Consider the following 24178-nt stretch of genomic DNA (forward strand, 5'->3'; position numbering starts at 1 on the left):
AAATGGTCCATTGCATACCTTTGGGAAGTTTTTTCATTTTTTAAAATTTGTGTTACAGAAAAAAGACTTCGATGTGGACAACCTCAGTAAATCAGAGCTTCGGATGCTCCTCAGCGTGATGGAAGGGGAGCTGGAGGCCAGAGACCTCGTCATCGAGGCCCTGCGGGTAAGAACCTTCTAGGGCCGAGTCCCATTTCTATATCATTTTCTTTTCTCAAATGGCCAGTGGCAAAGCTGCTGCTTCTTAATTTTTGAGTCATATAGATTGAAAATGTTACATCAGGTTAAAATGTGCCCTTTACCCCAGATACCAACCCATAACCTTGATAAGCCCAAACACACACTGAGGTCAGATGGTCATTGAAAGGAGGGGGAATGATTCTAAACCGTTTAATTTGAGGAACTTGAGAATTAAGCTGTATTGCTTCTGAAATCCTTTTATGTTTCCCATATGTATTTGGTTAAAGACACAAGTTCTCAGAAAATTGGTAGCTTGGTATCCTAAACATATGTGAGGCCAGTGAGGAAAAACTAAGAGAATCATTTATAAGAGAAATTGCTGAAAATAGAGGTTTTTTTCCTTCATGTATAAATTATGATTTCTTATTTTCAGAGACTCTTGAGTTAAAAACTAAATGTTTATATGTACATAATGTATCTTCGAATAGTTTTATTACTTTTTTCATCTGATCTTACAGTAATTTTTAACTTTCCATAATTTGCAAAGAATTATCTTCCAGTATATTAGAATACCTCAGTAAAGTCTTGTTTCCTTAAAAATTGTGTTAGAAAATTCTACATCAAGAAAGTTTAGGGCTTCCCTGGTGGCGCAGTGGTCGAGAGTCCGCCTGCCGATGCAGGGGACATGGGTTTGTGCCCCGGTCCGGGAAGATCCCACATGCCGCGGAGTGGCTGGGCCCGTGGGCCATGGCTGCTGAGCCTGCGCGTCTGGAGCCTGTGCTCCGCAACGGGAGAGGCCACAACAGTGAGAGGCCTGCATACCGCAAAAAAAAAAAAAAGAAAGCTTAACTGGTCACTCCCAAGATTGCGCTTGTTTTGCTATGTGAGCCAAACTTAAGGTTTTATTTTCCTCTTTTATATTTAATACTTTGTATGTAATCAGGTGTTTCCTGACTCTTGGTCATTTGACCGAGAGGGATATATTTATTACACAGGAAGTATGGATTTATTTTTTTCACCAGGGAATATTTCCTCAAACTTTGTCTTAGGGAGTTTATTTTAACAAGTGAAACTCTGTGGAATGTATCAATAAAAACAAGGTTGCCCCTGTGGGTGCTAATATGGTGGGGAAAGAGATAACGGTGGACGGTCAGACATAATGGAGATGGTGGACACGCTGAGAATCCAGTGGGGCAAGGGGCAACAGTTCCTGAAATAATGAGTTAAGTACATTTTCATAACCTGGAAGTTGGTATAGTGGGGATAATAATTATTCTTCAATCTGATGACAGAGAATGATGGCCTCAGAAAAAGTGGAGTGTGATTATACCAGCTCCATGCCAGTGATGAATTGAGGGTGTTGCTTTTTGAAGGATAAGAATTGCTAAGTAGACTTGTGCACAGTTTGATAGTGAGAGGTATTCTTCCTGTTTCACTTTTGGGACATTTGCACTGTTTGCCAGTGTATATTTTCTTGAATGAACTTTGGGGGAGACAGGCTAAGGCAGTGCAGCACTCAGATCTGTGACCCTCAGCCCAAGGAGAGAACAAGGCAGCAGTCACCTGTGAGGCCAGTAGTGTAGCTTCTTGAGAGCAAAGAGATGTGAGGGCTTCAGTTCTCCCTTAGGTATTTCTCTGTCCCTCTCTATTCACCTGTAAAAGGCATCAGCACGTGGCATTTCCCTCTGCTCACACAAATGTTGGAGCGTTGAGCAGAGTCTGTGTTTTTATGCATCACCTTAGCAGCCACATGTATTTTTCATTTTTACTTAATTGCGATACTTTCAAACTTGAGCAGAGGTAAAGGCTTGCTAATGATCAGGGCTTGCCAAACTGAAAGTTTTTCGTAGAATCAAAGCATGTTGGAGCTGCAAGGAGCCTTAGGTGATATTCTAGTTCAGGATTTGCATATCTATCAGACCTAGTTTTTCCTTTTCATAAAATACTTTGTATTACCCTTTTACTATGCTGAAATGAAATGTATGGAAAATTGCATGTGTAAGTAGGCTATGTTAATAATAACGAATACATTGCCCTAATTGTGATTAAAAAGTAACAGGAGAGTAATTTATAATAAAATATTAGGTGTTTCAACATATAACTGCTCAGGCATGACTAGTGGAAGACATGATAAAATAGATGGCTGTTCCCACCTATTCCCATAACATTGACATGAGTGCAGTCGTTGCAAAAGAATCCTGATCCACACATGCCATGTCATTGACTTGGGTACAGGGAGCAGATTTACTATTGGTGAGGTGATTTTTCTGAAATGGTGAATGACACTTGGTAAAGTTCCCAACAAAAGCAGACATTTACATGACAGTTGAATGGCTGAAAAATTTAGTGTTCATTAAAACTGAATTAAAACAACTTGTTTATGTGTGGAAAGAAGTTACTCTTTAGGCTCAGATAGTCATACTGAAGGTTCTAATGAAAGGAATGAGCAGAGGGACATTTGAAAATTCTGGGGACTTGGGACAGTTCCTGAATGTGTAGCAAACCCCTAGCCCTGCTCCCTAAGTGCCAATCACTGTGAAAACTAATTGTTCTTGCTTATTTCCAAGACATCTAGGGTACTGCCCCTGTGGAGGACCACTGGCTGATACCAGTCTCTTTTATTTATAGACTGAAATCAAACAAACAATAAGGAAGTCCAAAGAGATTGAGACTTCTCAGGTTGAAAATGTGACATGCCAGAACTTGGCATGTTTGGAGATTCTTAAAGCCTTTCGTCCCTTTTTAACATTGAGAATTGTGATTGATTTGTTTAGATCATTGCATTTTTAGGAGTAGGTAATAATGTCATTTTCATATACCTGTTGTAGCTGTGGTAGACTCACTGTGTTGATTTACTGATTGACTATTCCCTTGGGGGCATTAGTTGGAACTGGTGAAACTAGTGAAATATTTACTTGGGTCCAGATGTGTCCTTTAGTTACCTTTTCCTTTAACAGTAGAATATAATTTAGTGACTGGCTAGTGCCCCAGAAAGAAATTGGGAAGGAGAGAGAATGTGAAACTTTTATTTTTATTTCATATTATAAGATAAACTTATTCCTAAATTAAAAGTCAAAATCTAAATTAGTAAACAGTATTCAGTTGGGAGAAATACATTTTGTTTCAAGAAAAAGTCAAAAGTACTTTCTCAGTATAGTAAAGATTTTTGAATTTAATATGTAAATTGTGATTTTTTTTGAGATACAAGATGCCTAATTTGTGCCCTGAATTTTATTAAAATTTAGAAATGATTTCTGTTGTGAGGCATTCAAATTCTTCAGAATTTTAGAAACTTTAAAAAGGTATTTCAGACCAAGCTATTTTACTTTTTTAATCGTGTTATCCTGATACTCTTGATTGTCAGGTTACCATGAAAAGTTGCATAGATCATTGAATTAATGGCCATAGACTTGTCAGGACAATCCATAAATATGATTTTGGGGGAAGGGTGTCAGGAAATTACAATATATATTTTGGTACTTTTACTGTTTTCAGATGTTTAAGGTAAAAATATTTCTCAGTAAGTTTATGACTCTATAACAGATATAATATTCTAGACATTAATTTTTATTGGGGGGAAGTTATATTTTAAAAAGCAATATTAATGGAAAATCTGAATTGCATAAAGCTGCTTAAATGTAATATGTTTAAATTTCATCGCATAAGAAATATTTTGTTTCTCAATGATTTCCCTCTCATTCACATGAAGTAGGAATAAATTGTTGAATGAATATATTCTATATCAAATAAAATCTAGAAAATACTTTGGGGTTTAATAAAGAACGTGTGCAACAAGAAGCAGCTATATTTTCTGAAAACCAAGATAGACACAGAGGCTTCTGAATCAAACTTAATTGAATGTTCAAGATATGAATATACAACTTAATCCAGAAATCATTATTTCAATGCTCAGTGTTTAGTTTGTGGAATCCTCTGGCCCTCACTCCCTTTTCCCTCTTGCTACTAGTATTTTTACCAGCATCTTACTCAAAGGGGAGACAAAGGCAGAAGATGAAAATGCTGTAATTATAAAATTTTAAGAGTTAAAATTGTTTTAGCCTCCATTTTTACAGGGTCTAGCCCGCTATCATTAGCATGAGTTTATGTAAATATTATATCATTGAAACAATGAATTCCTTGGGCAGGTAGCTCCAGATTTGCCTTCTTTTTCCATTTGGATTAGATAAATGAGAATTAACACTATTAACAGACATGGCAGTTCTTCATCCTAACCAGTAGTCACTATAGAGTGACCGTATAATCCAGATTTTCAAGTCTTATTCGCACTGAAACTTTAAGAAGTTAGCCAGTTTAACACTTCCTCAGATAGACAGCATTTGTAGCCCTTGTATCATAGGGGATATCAGATTTTAGAACTGACTTGTGCAAGCAGCTGCAACAAAGAGACCCAAAGTATAATAGATTAAATAAGTAGCTCATTTCTCACATACCATTCTGGAGATGATTGATCTCTGCTGGAGGGGCAGCTCTGTGCCAAGTGGTCTTCAGCTACCCAGGTGGCTTATTGCTCTCCTTTAGGGAATTAGCGTCTTCTGTACGGTTGAAACTTGGTCAGTGCCACCTCCACATCCCAACCTACGGTGAAGGGTGGGGGCAAGGGAGGAAATGAAGAAGCAACTTCCTGTAAGCAGCGCACACATGTGCATTGGTGAGAACTTTTGTGGACGCACCTAGCTGCATAGGAAACAGGGAAATGTCACCCACTGGCTGGCTACATGCTAGTGCTGTGGAGGAAGGGAGGAGCTTAGAGGACCCCTCACAACCTAATACAGCCCATTATCTTGGTGTAATGTTACCGTATACAGTGTCCTGGGATATGGCACAAGAAGATCCTTCTTTCTCCTTCCCTCAGTAGATATTTGTTAAGTGCCTACTTTGTACCAGGCACAGAAAGTTTGAACTGAATGTCACTGGAGCTTTATTACAATGCCAAGATTGTTCCCATTTAGAAAATTCTTATCTTGACTTTATATATTTAAAATTAATTGTTCTGAGTAATGTCATTTGGGCCTAAGTTATACTTTCTCAGGCGGTGACTCAGTATGTATTTTGCCTAGAATATCTTCCTTTTTGAAAACCTGACCTTTCCATTGGGTTCAAAACTAACTCAATTAAAAAAAATTTTTTAACGGTTTTGTTTTAAAGCAGGTTTTTTCCGCCCTCAGCATGATTGACACTTGGGGCAAGGTGTTTGTTGCTGCTGTTGTTGCAGGGAGGGGGCTATCTTCTGCACTGCAGGACGCTTTGTAGCCTCCCTGGCCTCTGTGTGCTCACTAGATGCCAGCAGCACCTCCCTAGTTGTGACAGCCAAAAAGGTCTCCAGATCACCCCCATTTGGGAAACACTGCTGTAAAGTAATACTGCTTAAGGAAGTGCCACTTTCAAAACTATATTTGCTGAAATAAATATAAGAACTTTAATGATTCAAATATATTTTATGATACAGTGATTTTCCTGTGAAATATTTTTTCTCAAAGTTAAAAATTAATCTGAAAATGCCATTTTAACAAATTTCATGACTCTTTCAAAACACAGCACATATTTAAAATTGCATTATAGCTTCTTAGGCAGAACTTAAATGTTTTATTTTTAAAATTCAAAAACCTTTATGGCTGTATGTCTCAGTGCTGGAAACTTTACATAGAACAAAGTCAATCTTTTTAAATAAAATGAAAGCATTAAATAGAATAATGTTTCCACTCATTTTGAAAGCAGCTGCAAGTATACTACAGAGTATTGTGAGGGTTTTCCTCATATGACTTGTCTGCTAAATAATGATAAAAGAATAACATTCTGGTTTCAGCTAAGTAAAACACGCAGCCTTTTGTATTTCAAAATTCTCCTATGATTGCAGGCAATTGACTGACCAAAACGTACCCTTTTTTGTGCTGTTTATTTTAATTAACGAATGAATTTGCTGAGCAGAGCTGAATTCGTGAAACATAAATTGTTTTCTTCCCCGTCTGCTGAGATAACGCCTTTGTTCTGCGTCTAGAAAAAGGAAGAGAGTTGACCAGACGTTGTGTTTTTTCTGCAAGCGAATGAGTTTTTCATAATATACAATAGCTGATGATTTTTAAATAGCATTGTATTTGGTCTAGTAGGGCAAACAGGAAATATCAATTTTGATTTTTCGGAGAGACTTTATTTTCCCTGTTGAACATTTGCTATTAGTGAAGCAAAAAAATAGAAGAATATCAGGCTGCTTTCTTTTTAATATTAGGGGTAGGGGATGAAGAGGTACAAACTATTAGGTATAAAATAAGCTACAAGGATATATTGTACAACACAACAGGGGATATAGTCAATATTTTGTAATAACTATAAATGGAGTATAACCTTTAAAAACTGAATCACTGTATCGTACTTATAGAATATTGTACAGCAACGGCACTTCAATAAAAAAATATATAAATGGAATCATATGGTAAAAAAAAAGGTAATGATGCCATGAAAGCAAAGCGTTTATCACTACCATTTAATACGCAACTGACGTCACTCAAGTAACATTTTCTTCCTGATTATTAATAAATCAGTAGGATATCTGTGAGAACAAACTAAAGATGAAGGTTTCCCAGCTCAGTGATGTATCATTTGATCCACACTGGATGCAGGATAGGTTCAGGGTTACAAGTGGTATGAAACCAGGAATGTACTTTTGTACACTTCGAAGATTATCATAATTTGTGGGACTGTCAGTTCAATTAACCGTTACTTTAGAATTAGTTCCCTGTGATCTGAAAATAAAGGGTGTTCCTTTGAGGCATTCTGATAGTATTTCAGCCATCTCATCTTAACCCTCAGTGGCTAAGCTACAAGTCATGGGTTCTTGTGGGAATTTCCTTTGCCACATATATGACTAATTCTATCTTGATTATAAGAAGAAACAAGGGTCTAAAGCAGTACCCAAAGTTCTACCCTCCTTCTCTTTGGTTGTGGTTACTTTGGGAAGAAAAGAGGTTTCAGGTTCTGCTTTTCAGTTTTCTGAGTCAAAATATAAATAGTTGTTGAACAAATAAGAAAGGAAAGGCTATATCCCATATTTCAAATGTAGTTGGACAGGGTGGGGAAAGGTGAGGGGATCCAGCATCCATTTCTTCAGCAGATGTTTATTGTCTTCAGACATGTCCTGGGCTTCGAGGGTCGTGACCGAGGGGTATGCTTTCTTTCTCATGGATCTTAGAGTCTAGTGGGAGAGATTGACATTAAACCAATAAACACAATATCTAAGGACAAATTATGATTATGAAAGAAAAGGAAAGAATGTTACGAGATTCAGGGTAGCTTACATTGGGTCAGAAAAGACTTCCCTGTGGAAGTGACGCTCCCTGAGACTTGAAGGAGGGATATCCTGAGCCCAGTTGGAAGAAGGGTGTTCAGGCAAAGGGAGCGGCACATTCAAAGGCCCTTGGAGAGGAAGGAGCTTGATACTTGATAGGAACTTCAGGAAACCAGACAGCAAGCAAGAGTGGCACAAGATCAGATACAGATGGTGGCTGGGGCCAGACCATGCTGGAGGGCGAAGGCTGTGGAAAGGCTGGATTTCATCCTACATCAGGTGGTCAGCTGTTGATGTGTTTAAGCTGGAGAATCCCAGTGATTTGATGTGCTGTTAAAGTCATCTTTTAAGAAAATGCAAAATTATAGTGTATTCTATTTTTTGTATCAGAAGTTTAATTTATTAAGTGTAAATATTTTTAGCTTATCACCACTTCCAAAGGAAAAATTACAAAGAACACCCTAGCTGTTGGGCAGACAAAAGTTTGTAGGAGAGCCATAGTAAAGAGGTAGAATGTCACAGTGGTTGTCTTAGAAATGTGAATATCTCAGATGCTTCCAAATATTACCCTTGAAGAGGGCATGGAAAATGTGCTTGCTCATCACTTTTGTCACTTAGCCATGAACAGTGTTTTTCTTCAGAGGGTTAAGATGAGCTGATTATGTTTTTTAGTTAAGGTCTTGTGCACCTAAGATAAGATGGATAAGGTAAATCCTCCACTTGAAATTTTTTGAAAGGCAAAATTCTCTCTTCAGTTGTATTTTTTTCCCCAATCCAGTTCTCCTCAGTTCAGCTTAGATTTTTAAATTAAATGAAATTTTGGTTAAAAGACCTCTTCTTTCATAACTTAGGTCTTTAGGACTTTACAGTAATCTTATCTGTTATAAAATCAAATGCCTTTTCAGCTTTTCCACAGAGGGTTGGGAAAAGGAGCAGAAGATTGCTTCACATAGTGCTAAAGATGACCTGGCAAGAATGTAAGATACATTTCAGCGCGGTCGGAATTTGTTCTGCTCCAGGACATCTATGTTGGCCTATTTTAAGTGGACCATTACAGGGCTTATGCTCACATAATTACCCCTTACAAAAATAAAATGCTAAAGCCGACAAGCTCTCCAGCAGCCCCGACCCCTTCTCATGACATTCTTCCATGGAAAACAGACCGTGGACAGAGTCTTCTCTTGGTGTCAGGCACTGCACTAGGCACCTTCCCTGTATTAAAGTGGAGTTGCATCTCCTATGGGTATTAGGTTTTAATGGTTAAAATAATGCAGATAGTAAGCCCTTGGGAAGCTCTTAACTTACCAGTAAAGTACATGAGACATAGTTTTGTATATACAAGCCTGAGTAGTGATTTTTATGCACAGCATAGGTTGATTCTCACCAAGTTAGAAGGAAAGGACCATCTGTGTGCTGGTGTCTGGGCATTGCAGCTCTTCTGCCTTTAAGGAAGACTTTAAATCCCTAGGTAAATGGGGTTGGGTGGCTGCTTTAGTAGCACATCTCTCTGGCCTTAATGCAAAGTCATAGGTTTGTCTGAATTCTAAGGATTAAACAAGGTCATACGCTACAGCACCTAGCAAAGAATCTGACACATAATAGGTGCTTGAAAAAAGTATTTGCATTTGAATCTCAATCTGTGTTGGTAGAAAATATTTTCCCCTGCACTTTCTCCTCCTCACACTTTGAAAGTTATAGGACTAGACCTTGGTCACCTGCTTCCTGTCTAATAAAGTGGGCATTGCTTCTTATTTCTTAGGGTAGAACTCTCACTTCTCAAGTCAGAATTGGCCAGATGGAAACTAACGCTAATCTAGGCTACTAATTTATCCTTGCAGCCCCTAAGGCAGGCAGGAAAATAAGCAGTGGTAGGAAATCAGATGGATATTTTGAACGATCACACCACAGGCTGAAAAGAGGTAGAGTCAGCATCATTTCTGGGGGCTCCTGTGGTGGCTGTATGGGTCCTGAGTGAAGAGAAATGACTTGTCAGGTGTTGTCCAGACAACGTTTTCTAAAGTAAAATTATCCCCCGCCAAAAGAGGGCTTAGCAATTTTGGAAATTTCTCAAGTGTTTTGGGAATAGGATAATGTGTACTGTCAATTATTTTTAAAAGTGACGTTTTAAGTGTATAGAAATGGTGGGATAACAGTTAGACCTATGAACCATTATAAATACTTATCCTACAGCTTGTCAGTCTGTTTCCCACATCTTCATATTTAGGCAGCATACGCTTTTTTATGTTAAATCTTTGATTTTCGGTGGCATTGCTTTAAACTTGGCATGAGTCATTCTGTTTACAGCCACCTTTGTTCCTGGCCATCTAAAAGTGAAGAGGAAGGAGGTGGTTCAATCCTTGCAAACTATCATGTGATATCACTTATAGGTGGACTCTAAAAATGGATACAAATGAACTAACTTACAAAACAGAAACAGAATCACAGATTTAGAAAACAAACTTATGGCTGCCAAAGGGGAAAGGTGGGAGGGGGTGAGGCATAAACCAGGAGGTGGAAATTAGCAGGCATACCCTTCCATAGAGAAAATAGGTAATCGATAAGGAACTATTGTATAGCACATAGAACTCGGCTCAACACAGTGTAATCACCGGAAGAGAATATAAGACTGGTAAGAGTCTGAAAAAGAATATATAGATGTCTCTCTCTGTAAGTGAATCCAGGAGATGTACACCAGAAAGAAACACAGCACTGTAAATCAGCTATACTCCACTATAAAAATAAATTACAAAAAAAAAATCCTTTCAAACTAAAACAATTTCTTTTCTACAACCTCCTTCCTTCACCCCATGATTGTGGTCTAGGCAGTAGGCAAACTGAAATCAAGAAAAGGGTCAATTCCATTTGACTCATGCTTCCAAGGAATCCTGAGGTTTGCTGCAGTTTCCAGCAGGCAGAATTTGGAGCAGGACGTGGGGATGGAATGGGACTTAACATTATTGAGTTTTTATTATGTGCTGGGCACTTCACATACATTATCTCCTGTCATCTGTATGAAATCGCTTGATCAGTTACAGTTGCCCACTTTAGGAATAGAGAAACAGCCTCTGAGAATCAATAAGCCATTTTCTCTCTGACTCCTAACCTTGGCTCTCACCATGCCTCTGCTTCAAAGGAAACATTGATGACACTAATCATTTTCCTAGAGCTGGAAGTTGTCATTCATGGAATCTTTCTCTTACTTTAAATGCTGTGAATTCCCAGAACATTTCCCACACACCTGTAGTCAATTGTAAATATCAAAACTGCACAGAAATTGAAACTACACAGAAATTGTTGTTGGAAAGTCTTCTGTTTAATCAAGTGCTGTTCCCTCCCAAGTGACTGCAGGTAATTATAAACAGAAGTAAATGCGGCAAGACTTCTAAGATCTTATTGAATGGCAATTATGAAAATATAGAAGAGCATCATTGATTTTTTTTGAAATGTTTGTTTACTCACAAAGAGAGATCCCTTGGGAGGATCTTCCCTCTAGAAGTGTCTGAATCTTGTGATCAACACTCTAGAAGATCCTAACCTATGATCCTGTCTGCTGGAGAGGAGAAAGGATGCAAAGATAATAACATTTTCCTGCTTTGTCATCTCTTGCTGTGTTACAAACCCCCCGGAGATGTAATGGTTTTAAAGAACAACAATCATTTATTTTGCTCACATGTCTGCAGTTGAGGCTGGGCTTTTTAGGGACCGCTCACCATCTGCACCTCACGTGGCAATGGGAGTAGGGTGGGGGGGTGGCTGGAGGATCTGCTTCAAGATGCCTCCCTCATGTGCTCGCTGCCTGCTGGGAGCTCAGTGGAGACTATGGGCTGGGGGCTTGCGTTCCTCTCCATGGGCTGCTTGGGCTTTCTCGTCTCAGGGTGGCTAGGATTAATCAGTGAACATCCTAGGAGACAGGAAACAGAATCTTGTAGTGCCTTAAAGTTTGGGTCACAAGGTCACTTTCCATTATATTCTGTCAAGCAGTCACAGGAATCAGATTCAAGGGGAAGAGACATAGACCTGACCACCTGGGAGGAGTGTCAAAGAATTTGGGGATGATGTTTCAAAAACTCCAGAAAAGTGATACTTACTGAGCCCTATCTGCCAGAAATACTCTTTAGGACTTTATGTAGATTATCTCATTTAATCCTCAGCTGTCTCCCTTGAAGGAGATGTATTGTCATCTCACTTTAAGGCTTGTGGTTAAGAAATGTGTTCTGTGTCACACAGCTGATGAGTGTGGAGCCAAAACTTGGACCCAGGCCTTTCTGACTGTAAGTGCATCTTCCTAACCACTCTCCTGTATAATGTAGTGGAAGAGAGTTGTGCAATGGCTACTAATTATAATGCAAGGCAGGCTTGTATATTGTCCTAAAGCATAAATGAAAGAGGTTTTTTTTTTTTTTTTTTTTTTTGCGGAACGCGGGCCTCTCACTGTTGTGGCCTCTCCCGTTGCGGAGCACAGGCTCTGGACGCGCAGGCTCAGCAGCCATGGCTCACGGGCCCAGCCACTCCGCGGCATGTGGGATCTTCCTGGACCGGGGCACGAACCCACGTCCCCTGCATCAGCAGGCGGACCCCCAACCACTGTGCCACCAGGGAAGCCCTGAAAGAGTTTTAATGAAGATGGATGGCTTCTGGGAAGAGGTGGCATTCCACGAGTCCTTTGAAGAATGATTAATTTCTAGAGCAATTAATAATTAGAGCAATGAGAAGTGGGTATGAGTCAGAAAGACAGCATGAGCACAGGATGTTTGTGTGCTCTGGGCAGAGTGAGGATGTAAAGGGGCCTGGAGAACAGGCAGGCTATGGACTGAGGTAGTAGGAGCTGGGACAGGCTCTGTCAAGGAGGGTTTGAAGGCCAAGCTGAAACATCTGTGTGACTAATAGGATAGACAGGGCAGAGTCCCTAAAGATTTTTAAGCAGGGAAATGGACTGACCCTGAGGCATTGGTTTTCTTTTTTTTAAAATACATTTATTTATTTATTTTTGGCTGCGTTGGGTCTTTGTTGCTGCGCACAGGCTTTCTCTAGTTGTGGCGAGCGGGGGCTACTCTTCGTTGTGGTGTGCGGGCTTCTCATTGCGGTGGCTTCTCTTGTTGTGGAGCACGGGCTCTAGCCACGCAGGCTTCAGTAGTTGTGGCACCTCAGTAGTTGTGGCTCGGGCTCTAGAGCACTGGCTCAGCAGTTGTGGCACACGGGCTTAGTTGCTCCGCGGCATGTGGGATCTTCCCGACCAGGGCTCGAACCCATGTCCCCTGCATTGGCAGGTGGATTCTTAACCACTGCACCACCAGGGAAGCCCCCAAGGCATTGGTTTTCAAAGTGTGGTTTCCAGGCCAGCAGCATCTGCATCACCTAGGAACTTGTTAGAAAAGTTATGGTGTTAATTGAAAAAGTCAGACAGAGAAAGACAAATACCAAATGATTTCACTCATATGTGGAATCTAAAACAAATGAGCAAACAAAAGAAAAACCTCATAGATACAGAGACCAGGTTGGTGGTTACCAGAGGGGAAGAGGAAGGGCATTGGTGGGTGGGCAAAATGGGTGAAGGGGGTCAACTATATGTTGGTGGGTAACAACTAGATCTGTGGTGGTGATCACACTGTAATGTAGACAGATGTTGAATTATATGCTGTACACCTGAAGCTTATATAAAAAAGATGCAAGTGTTTAGCCCTGCACTGTAGACCAACTGGCTCAGAAACTTTGGGGGTGGAACAAGGTATATTCTCTGGTCTCACAAGCCCTTCAGGTGATTGATTAGTGCTCAAATTTTAGAACCACTGGTCTAAGGGGTGGGTGGGCACTCACTGTAAAGCAGGTATGTTTTATGTAACATAAAATCAGGGTGCACTGAAATCCCTGGTGCTGAGTAAAATCCCTGAAAGCTGGAAAGGCTTTCTGCCCAGTAAGCAGAATGGCCCGCAAATTGGTGGCTGCTGCTGATTCTAGTTGTAAAGAGATTTTGATGAGAAAAGGACAGCCAGTGGCTGGCCTCAGGACAGCTTCTCCAGAAGCCGCCATCAGGTGACTCAGCCCAGGCATGTTCTCAAAGAAGCTGTGGGAATCATGCTAAAGGAGCTTTTGTGAATTGTTGGACTAAAGTAAAACACATTATCAAGACATTAAAAACTGTGTGTAAAAAATGGATATTCTGTTACGGTCAATGTGATAGTTTTATTTACTGCTTATACCCCTGATGGTTCCACAGATGATGTGATGTAGCTTACAAGAATAAAAACAGCAAGATGGAAAAATAGAAGTATGTAAAAATCGAGATTAGGGGTTAAAACAGGGGCACACAAGCCTTGTAGTTATAAGACCCTCTCTAATGAAATCTTTCTCGGGGGCCCAGTACATAAAACAGAAGCTGAGCCACTGAGTTGAAGCAGAAGTTGGGGTTCTGTGCTTCCTGATGGGAAAAATAAAACAGTAATGGGCAAGTTACATGATTTGTGTTGTTCGTAAGGAAAACTGCCATGGCAGTTACTTCCACAGGGAAGGCAGACTCTGGGTTACTGAGGTCGAACATTTCTGTAGTGCCTCTTCAGATGGGAGGTGTTTTCAACGGTGTCCACATAAAGTGTGATAGCTGGGTGTAAATGACTGCTTTTGCCTACCATCCAGAGACATAAGTGAGAGGCAGGATGCTTAGGTGAGGTAGCCAGGGTGGAAGCGAAGGGCGTTGGGTGGTGGGAGTGGGGCAGGGCAGCAGGGGGTTAATGCACAGCTTCCCCGGGGGTTTGCTGTGAAGGAGGCAGTCAGTAGACACTCTAAATAAGCAGATGGACTGTGTCACCTTCAAACCATTTGCCAGTGTGATCTCATATCATTTGCTGCTGTTCCTTGTTTAATCAGTTCACCTACACGTTTTTCAGACTGAACAAGTCATTTATATTCAAATGTGGTTAGGCAAAGCAGTAGCTCTAAAAATTTGAGGGGCTTCCCTGGTGGCGCAGTGGTTGAGAGTCCGCCTGCTGATGCAGGGGACACGGGTTCGTGCCCCGGTCCGGGAAGATCCCACATGCCACGGAGCGGCTGGGTCCGTGCGCCATGGCCGCTGGGCCTGTGCGTCCGGAGCCTGTGCTCCGCAACGGGAGAGGCCACAACAGTGAGAGGCCCGCGTACCGCAAAAAAAAAAAAAAAAAAATTGAACATGGGACAAAAAAGTGTGAAAACGGTTTATATCGGTGCTTCCAAAAGAAAAGGAGAATTGATGTTAAATAATTATGGCTTATAACATTTTCTAAGAATGTCTGATTACTGCCTGTAACAAACATTTTTGTGTCACAAATTTATGAATGTCCTTTGTAGTTTACTGTTAGTTGACATTAAGCACTGGATGTACCACACTATAGCACTGTAATAATTTCACTAAATATTTCCTCTAATCAACTGACTTCAGTTTGGAAGTTCATCAGTTTGAAAGCTTATCAGTTTTCCACATGCTTGGTTTTGGACTTTCCAGTTCCCTTTATTGTACTTTTCATGCTTTGAAGACCAGTTTGTGCCACATTTTTTCCGGCACACCTCAAATGGTTTAAAATGTTACAAGCACTTTGGTAACCCTGCAGTCTAGAATTTCGTTACTCATTTCTTTTCTTCCTGCCAGTGGATTGTGTATGGATTTTTACAGGGCCTTGTTGCTACCCTCTGCTGTGTCTCCAAATGGATAGTATGTTTTCAAATTGAACTAACCAAGTGTAACTGTTGGTAAATATTCACTGTCATTTTTGCTTCCTAGCAAGTTAGGCTACCTTACCTGAACTAAACTAACTACTGTACCCTGACTAAAAATGAGAGTATTTTTAGTGAGACAAAGAAGCTAGCTTTTAAGTCTTGACATTTTTAACAAAGGAGTGAAGATTCCCCGATAGGAATAATAATGGAGCAGCTTTTAAGCATTTTTATTAGTAAAAATAATTATTAGAATTGGAAGTTTATACCAGCTTTGTAAAATGTAACAATTTACAGGCTATTCAAATGTCTCTTCATTAATCATTGTCCTAACTGTATAGATAACATTGTATGATATTTTAAAGTCACAGTTTTTGTTTTGTTTTTGTTTTTGTTTTGTATATGATCTATAGGACCCATATGGGATTAGTCTTTCTCTATGACAGTTTTCCTCACTAATAAGTGAGTTTTAATTCTTCATATACTAGAAAGTTACACTACTTTTTCTTAATAGAAGCATATATCATTTGATAAATTCTGACTTCAAAATTCATCCATAATCTTATCCCCATAACATAGCTGTAGCTAGGTTATTCAACACAGTTTTATATTCTCCATTTTTATCAAACATTTTCAATACTTTTAGTGTTCCTAGTGCTCATCATTTATAGCCTTTTAAACTATACTGTATTTCATAGGCTTGAAGAAGTAAAACCTAATTATTCCTCTGTATTCTCTCATCTGCAATTTTTCTTTTAGTGGTGGGCAGGGATGACTTTCAAAATGTTTAATAACACTACACAGGCACCAGTGAATCAAGAATGCTTAACTGGGCTTCCCTGGTGGCGCGGTGATTGAGAGTCCGCCTGCCGATGCAGCGGACATGGGTTCATTCCGTGGTCCGGGAAGATGCAGCATGCCGCGGAGCGGCTGGGCCCGTGAGCCATGGCCGCTGAGCCTGCGTGTCTGGAGCCTGTACTCTGCAACGGGAGAGGCCACAACAGTGAGAGGCCCGCGTACCGGGAAAAAAAAAAAAAAAAAAAAAAGGAATGCCTAACTAATGAGGACACATGACATCCGTTACACCATCTTATGCATACTGGCTGAACAAGAGCCTTCGTGATGGGTGTCTTTTGGAAACATTTTAGCTTGGAAAGGCTTCCACGGAGATGTGTAGTCCAATCAAACGCATTTCCTGTAAAAATCTGTCATCGTAATGCGTCTTGGTAACACCTGTTAATGATTTTAGGATGACCCTATTCATATAAACTAAAACCTGTAATTTAATTGGGTGCATTTTTTTTTTTTTTTTTTTTTTTTTTTGCGGTACGCGGGCCTCTCACTGTTGTGGCCTCTCCCGTTGCGGAGCAAGGCTCCGGACGCGCAGGCTCAGCGGCCATGGCTCACGACGGGCCCAGCCGCTCCGCGACATGTGGGATCTTCCGGGACCGGGGCACAAACCCATGTCCCCTGCATCGGCAGGCGGACTCTCAACCCCTGCGCCACCAGGGAAGCCCCCTGGTGCACTTTTAAATGACGTAATTTACAAAGAATTTTAAGTTATGCTGTTTAACATGTATATTTTCCGAATTATTAAAGCAATGCATGTTCTTTGTAGAATACCTTTAAAAGGCACAAAAAAGGAAACTTTATCATTCAGAAGTAACCATTTTTCTCTGCATTAATGAGCCTACATAGTATATATCTCTCAAAATGGGATCATACTCTACATAATAATTTGTTTAACCTGTTTGTTTTCTCAGTATACTGTGAACATGTCACTAGATATTTATCAACATTGTGATTTTTAACCACGGTATATTTGATGAAACCTCAATTGCCGGAAATCTCCGTACCCATTTTAGATTACGTGAGGCATCACCACAATTCCTCCTCTGCAGATCCCCCCAGTTTCCTCCTCTCAGTTTGCCCCATTCACTTGGCAAAAAAACCCCAATGCTTGCTAAGTTCAACTCTCTGCCTACCTCATGTTCACACCCATAGGGTAGTAGAGGCTGGAGAAAGACCATCCCACCTTGCTGACTGGACTCGCTTTAAATTCATGACCATATGTGCCTCTCGTTGGCCCTTGGTTCTGGTTGGCAGTGATAGCACATTTCTTAGTACTTTACTCGCCTGTTCCCCTAGATTCTTTTACACTTTCTTCTCCTTCTGAGACCTTTCTTTAGCACCTCCTCCCTTTGCTTCATTCTCAGCTGCTTTCAATTTCACTGAGAGCATAGAAGCAATCAGAAGGAACTTTCATCCTCTTTCACCATCACATCAACCAACTCGCAGGCATCTGTACCCACATACTCATTTTTCCTCCTCTCACTGTGGAAAGATTACCCATGTTCCTGGCTCAGGCTCAGCTGGCCTATGTGCACCCAGTTCCATGCCTTCTCAAATATTCTGGGACACCTCTTCAGCAGTTATCCCCATCCTTCTGTGTCATCAAATCTTTCCTCAGATTGGCCCTGCCTCCCGCTGTTGCTTCATTTCTTTTTGCCATGTTACAGCAAAACTCCTTGACATAGTTGCTTACCAGCTGATGACATTACTTTTCTTCCACTCTCCCTTGGACCTAACTCTCATCAGGCTTTTCCTAGCGCTATAACTTCCAAAAGTCAACCCCATTTTGTAGTTGCCAGGAAACAAAAAAAAGAAATCAAAACAAACCAAAAAATAACTTTTGGAGTAAGACTCAGTTCCTCTTTTTCTTTCACACTTTCCGTATCCAGTCTTTGTAAATCTTGTTGGCTCTAACTATACGTACAACCTAACTGTTTCTCCCATCTCCACCGACACTTCTCTGTATCAGTTTCCAGCCAGAGTGCTCCTATTAAAACAGGAGTCAGATCATGTCATCCTTCAGCTCACATCCGTTTAGTGGCTACCTTCCCTCTGAGTCAAAGACCAAGGCCTTTCAGTGCCCTCAGGACTGCGTGATGCGCAGACCCCCGCCCCAATCTCATAGTCCCTTTTCCCTCCTCCTCTGCAGCTTTGCCGGCCCCCTTGCCTGTTCCGCCTTGGAGCTTCTGCGTTTGTTTTCTCTGCCTAGAAAGCTCTTCTGAATGGACCTGTGGCCTTCTTCCCTTGCCTTTGAAGGTCTTTGCTGAAATGTCATCCAACCTGTTTATATTGCCACCCTGTCCACATCGCATGTGTTCCCCTTCCTCCTTTCTTCCTTTATTTAGGTCCATTACACATATTACCATTTGAGATGCTATATATTTTTACATGTTTAACATACTTGTTTGTTTTCATTTTCCCACTAGAACACAAGCTCCTTGAGGGCAGGGATTTTGTTTTGTTTCACTGTTTTATGGTGCCTGGCTCGATAAATATTTGTTGAATGAATTGATTTAGATGGACTCCAAATTTCCCCTGTGAAATAAACGTACTTTTGTATCAGAGAGGTTAGATTAATGAATATTGTATAGAAATGGACGTATCCTGTTTTTACTTTTTTCATGTCATACAGAAATACTCATTTTTTGCTTCTAGGTTTATACATTTCTTTGCTCTTTTCTCTTTCCATAGATGATAGAGCCATTGGGGAGGACAGTTTTAATGTATTGCTTTGTTCTGGGGTGTTACTTGAGTCTGCATTTCTAGGGAGCATGGATTACTTTCCTATATTTCATGGTATCTTCTCCCCACCCCCTCTTCACTCTGTGGTATATAGAGATTAGTGGTTAGTGTGGTACCATGAAGCCTGCAAGAGCACTTGAGAAATTGTGCTCTGATCAGGTGTCCCTTTCCCCCGTTCACCAAGCCAGGGGAGCTGTTGGTTCTTTTATTTATTCTCTGCATGTAGCATTCCTGCCATTTGCTGTTCTGATTCTAATGGCAGCTACTTCTAAATTGTTACTGTTCTGTTTTTTTCTCTTTTATGCCTTGATTTTCTATTCTTTTGTACTCCATCATTTTTCAACCATCATGCTGGAAAAAGTGATCTTTTATCTGACCACACCATTTAGTGTCTGTATGTGGCATATAATCATGTATTCATCAAGGCCTTTTTTTTTTTTTTTTATGTTGGGGGTAGGAGTTTATTTATTTATTTTTGCTGTGTTGGGTCTTCATTTCTGTGCGAGGGCTTTCTCTAGTTGTGGCAAGTGGGGGCCACTCTTCATCGTGGTGCGCGGGCCTCTCACTATTATGGCCTCTCTTGTTGCGGAGCACAGGCTCCAGACGCACAGGCTCAGCAGTTGTGGCTCATGGGCCTAGTTGCTCCGTGGCATATGGGATCCTGCCAGACCAGGGCTCAAACCCATGTCCCCTGCATTAGCAGGCAGATTCTCAACCACTGCGCCACCAGGGAAGCCCCCATCCAGCCTTTTTTTTATTTTTGCGTTCTTGAGCACATCATTTCTGGTGGAAAGAAGGGGTTCCACAGAAAGTCTGCCTTTTTGTATTTGAGACTTAATTTATCCTTGGAGAGGTATGGGACAGACTATTTTAGGCTCCTGAGGCTACCGCCACATTGCCATTTGATGTTTGGAAGTTGCTGTTCTCTCATTCATTTTCTGGCACAAGTGTCTGTAGAGGGTTCTTCATTCTCTGTAGCAAAGCCGGCACAAGTCTGAAATGTTCCAAAGACTTAATGAAAGGGTGAGGATGAAAGGGAAATAAAGACAGAGTAGTGGAGTCTGAACAAGCAGCTCTCAAGGCGTGGTCTAGTGTCCCTAGAATCCTCAAGACCCTTCTAAGTAGTTCAGGAGATAACAACAATTTTCTTAATAATAGGAGACATTTTCTTTTTTTTTTTCTCACTCTCATCCTGTCATGAGTATACATTAAGAGTTTTCCAGAGGCTTTATGACGTACGATTTTGTAACAGATCAAATGAAGAAGCAGATATGAAAATCGGGCTGTTTTCTATTAAGCCAGACAGTAAAGAAATTGGCAGAAATATAAAACAATGCCATTTTTCTTTGTTTGATTTGGAAAATACAGTGATTTTTTTCCATAAAAATTTGTTTATGTTGCCATTCAGTGGCTTTATTATTATCTCAGAATAAATTAATGAATAGACGTTAATTTTGTGTCTTAATTTCTTGTAAGATAAATAGCAAAAGCTACAACCTGAATAAACAAAAGCTCTTTGGTTCTTTACTAATTTTTAAGCGTATACAGGAGTCCTGAGATCAAGACCTTATAAAACCACTGGTCAGATAATTTGGGCTCGTTCACGTTCAGCTGTGTCCTCCTTAGACCCGTTCTTCCTGCGGAGCCCATGCTGAGCAGTCTCTCTTGATTACTTAGGGTTTGCCGTCACAACTGAAATTTCCTTCTGGAAAACTTAGCTTTGTCCAATGATACTAGAAATAATTGCCTACAGGAGAAACCCAGACTCCTTTCCAAAGAGAGCGAGCCATACTGTTTGCAGCCGCAGGAAGCTATAACTGTAGAAGATGACGGCACAGGATCCCTGGCGTGTGCTTATAAATGATGCACCTGTGTGATAATAGTTTACATCTGTGGGGAGGGTGTGGGGGGGTGGGAAGAGGGCAGGGGAAGCATTTTTTTTTTTGATCTTGTGATGTGCCTGACCTCGACTTGACACTTGGGATACTGACAGGAATCAAAAATATCCCCTCCCCTTGAGTCTTTGACAGGGGTTGGGTCTTGCTGAATGTTCCACTTTTCACAAAAGAAAAAATTTTCCCCTTCTAGCCTATTTCTGGAACTAGAAATGTTTCAAAAGCCTACGGGTTCAATAAAGCTGTGATGCTTAGTTGTGGTTTTGTACTTTTCAGTCTTCAAAAACCTTTAAAATATGCCCTAAATATTTATGGAATGTATGAACAGGTGTTTTTGTGTGTATGTGTATATACTTGTCTGTATATACATATGTGTATAAACATATGTGTTTAGTAATTTTTATACTTCACATAAATTGGGAGGAATGACAGTTGGGAGAATAATTTGAATCATAACTTTAGAAGTTTAGACTAATCGGATTTGATTACTTGGTAATTTACTATTATTATTATATAGTAATTAATGGTCAAAATATTTTATATGTAAAGCGTGTTTTTAAAACCATTTTAGGGTAATTTTGTAGAAGTAAAGATGGGTTACTCTGTGGAACACCGAGGTAATAGTGCTGTAGGTGATAAAGCTGAGGTGTAGGGAGGTGCGGCCACATGACCAGGGTCCTGCAGGGTTCGGCAGGACTGGTACCGAGCGTAGAACCAAGACCAGGCTCTAGGTTCCTGCCCATCTATCACGTGGCTCCTAAAGTCAGAGGCTTGATCTTCCTTTTTAGATATAAGTAGCATTTTTATTAAATTAACCATGTCGCTGACATGCTCACAAGAAGACATTAACAAGAGTAAAGTGCTTGGATCCCATTAAAGTGAGTAATTTACTAGCATAATGAATATAATGATTTGTCATATTATGTGTGTTGAAGTTTTTCATTTACTGTGATACCTTTAGCTGTTACTAGAGGATTTTACTAAACTACAAGATGCATTATTAAGGCAGTTGCGGGGTATTAATGCAGACTTCGCCTTTATTAGCTGGGTGCCTTTAGGAAATGTATTCCCGTACCTTCAGCCTCAGTTTACCACTCTGACAAATGGGGTATAAAATAGCTCTCTTAATGTGGTTGTCAGGGTTTAATGAGGCTACGTATATAAACCCTTAACAGTAATAGCCCTTATGATGTGCCAGACAGGGAGATGGGGTGAGGGGAACAAACTGTGGGGAAGAATCACTAATTGTGACCAGATTTTGTGTTGAGAATAATAGGCAGGTTCTTATTTTAGATAGGGTGGTTAGAAAAGGCCTGAAAATGAATTTTAATGTTTCTCTGGGAAATGACCATGAACTTGTGGAAATTGCATTTTGGAGGATTTTTTTTTTTTTAAACGCCCATTTGGAACATTCGTATACATTATATAACAAGAATGTGGAAAACACTTTTTAAAAAATGAAGAGATTCTAAATAATAAAATGGTACAGTGGTTCCCAGATGCTTCATAAATGCTTATTATTAAAAAGATTTATATAAACAAGCCTAGAGAAACTATAGTAAGTCCTGAAATCTTTATTCTAGTGCAGTTTCTTTCAATATTTTATATGCCACTGTTCTCATTAACATTTTGGTAAAAGCAGAATCAAAGGTGGTATATAAAAGTTGAACCTCATAAATGAAATAGTAGATTTTGGAGAATCTCTGCATCAGATCTTCCAAGCTGGATCACTTGTTAAATACCTGGTCATTTGTTTTAAAAAAAGTCTGAATTCGAATATATAAATCCTTTTAGTAGCTAGGATAGTTTTCAAAGATTGGGCCTGTGATTAATGCAGAGTTCATTTGTAATGATTGAATAGTGTCTAAAGGGAACAATTGCCTGTAGTCTAAGTTGCACCCCCAAACAGGGTGTCAGATGCAACATTAAGCTCTTTAATAATATTAGCATTAGAGACCATGCTCCTGTTTCGTGCTATGTATTCTTTATAACATTCCCATACACTAGATGGGAAACTGCAGCTCAGCAGGTCAACTGTCTGCTGATCTTAGTGGCAGATCTCTGATCTTTGGGCTCAGAGTCTAGTTTTTGTCCGTTTCACCATGGTGGTAGCTCACACCAAAGGTGGACTCTGATGCTTGAGGGGGTTCGTAGAAAGCAGTAAAGTGCTGAGTGTTTGTAGAAAGCATTAAACTAAGCATCTTGTTACCTGGTGCTTACCTCTAGGTGGAGTCTGTGTATCTCCCCTCAGGAGACTGTGTCCGTTAGACCCATATTACAGTTATCTCTTGCCACATAACAAACTTTGCCAAAATTTTGTGATTTTAAACACTGATTGGTTCTTGTCATGATCTCTGTGGGTTGGCTGGGTTCACCTGGGCTAGTGTGAGGGATAGGGCAGTAAGAGGTGAGGCTGAGAAGGCAGACAGACGTCAGATGATGAGGGACACCGTGGGCCACAGCTTCAGGTGGATGTCCCTTTCTAGGTCTTTTAGGCCAGCCTTTTTATACAGGTAGTTGGCATTTCTATAACTGGGAGAGACTGGTTAGAGCCATTGACAGGAAGTGTATAAGAGCAAAGAAGGTAGCCAGGGTATACCAAGACAAGAGAAGTAGAAATCAGAAAGAATCTGGAAAAGATGCTGTCAGAGAAGATTCATGGTGGTGAGAAAAGTTTGTCAGGCTAGCAGATGTTAAAAAAGAACATTTTGTTGGTGGCGGCGGGGGGGTGTTACCAAAGTGTGGAGTTCAGTGCCCTGTTATTGAGAAATTTTTTTGGTTGCAAGTGAGAGAAACCAAATAACTCCCAAGAAATACGCCGTCTCACTCTCTCCATTTCTCAACCATGGTTTATTTCTTCAGGTTAACTCTACTCAGGCAAAGACGCACTGGTTTCTTTGAAAACTATGACATTGGTTGAATTGGAGGATTAGGGTGTCTTCTACAAGAGTTACATTTATTAACCCTCCCAGCTGTATTCTTAAAGATCACCCGCTTCAGTTTTAATACAAAGAGAAACGTAAGGGGGAAAACACCCCATGAAATGATAAAAATTTAGCAGCATTGCACACCTATTAGAATGGCCAAAATCCAAACACTGGTGATACCAAATGCTGGTGAGGATGTGGAACAACAGGAATTCTCATTTACTGGTAATAAGACTACAAAATGGTGCAGTCGCTTTTGGTACTCCAGTGTGGAGGTTTCTTACAAAAATAAACATACAGGGACCATACAGTCCAGGAATTGTGCTCCTTGGTATTTACCCAAAGGAAAACTTACGTTCACACAGATGTTTACAGAAGTTTTATTCATAATTTTGAAAACTTGGCAGCAGCCAAGATGCCCTTCAGTAGGTGAATGGATAAATAAACTGGGGGATATTTATGGAATATTATTCAGTGCTGAAAAGAAATGAGCTGTCAGGCCATAAAAAGACGTGGAGGAACCTTGAGTGCAGGTTACTAAGCGAAAGAAGCCAATCTGATTCCAACTACACGAGATTCTGGAAAAGGCAAAACAGAGACAG

The 24178-nt window shown here is 40.3% G+C and overlaps 1 protein-coding gene across 1 annotated transcript in view; it reads left to right on the forward strand.

Annotated features, from left to right (window-relative positions):
• CTTNBP2 (cortactin binding protein 2) overlaps positions 1–24178 on the forward strand; it is a 156169-nt gene that overhangs the window by 11778 nt on the left and 120213 nt on the right. The window contains exon 2 of the mRNA XM_060156004.1: positions 59–166. Coding sequence (XP_060011987.1) covers positions 59–166 — 108 coding nt within the window. The remainder of the gene's footprint in view (positions 1–58; positions 167–24178) is intronic.

This window comes from Lagenorhynchus albirostris, chromosome 8 (genome assembly GCF_949774975.1).
Source record: "Lagenorhynchus albirostris chromosome 8, mLagAlb1.1, whole genome shotgun sequence".
Classification (NCBI taxonomy): Eukaryota; Metazoa; Chordata; class Mammalia; order Artiodactyla; family Delphinidae; genus Lagenorhynchus; species Lagenorhynchus albirostris.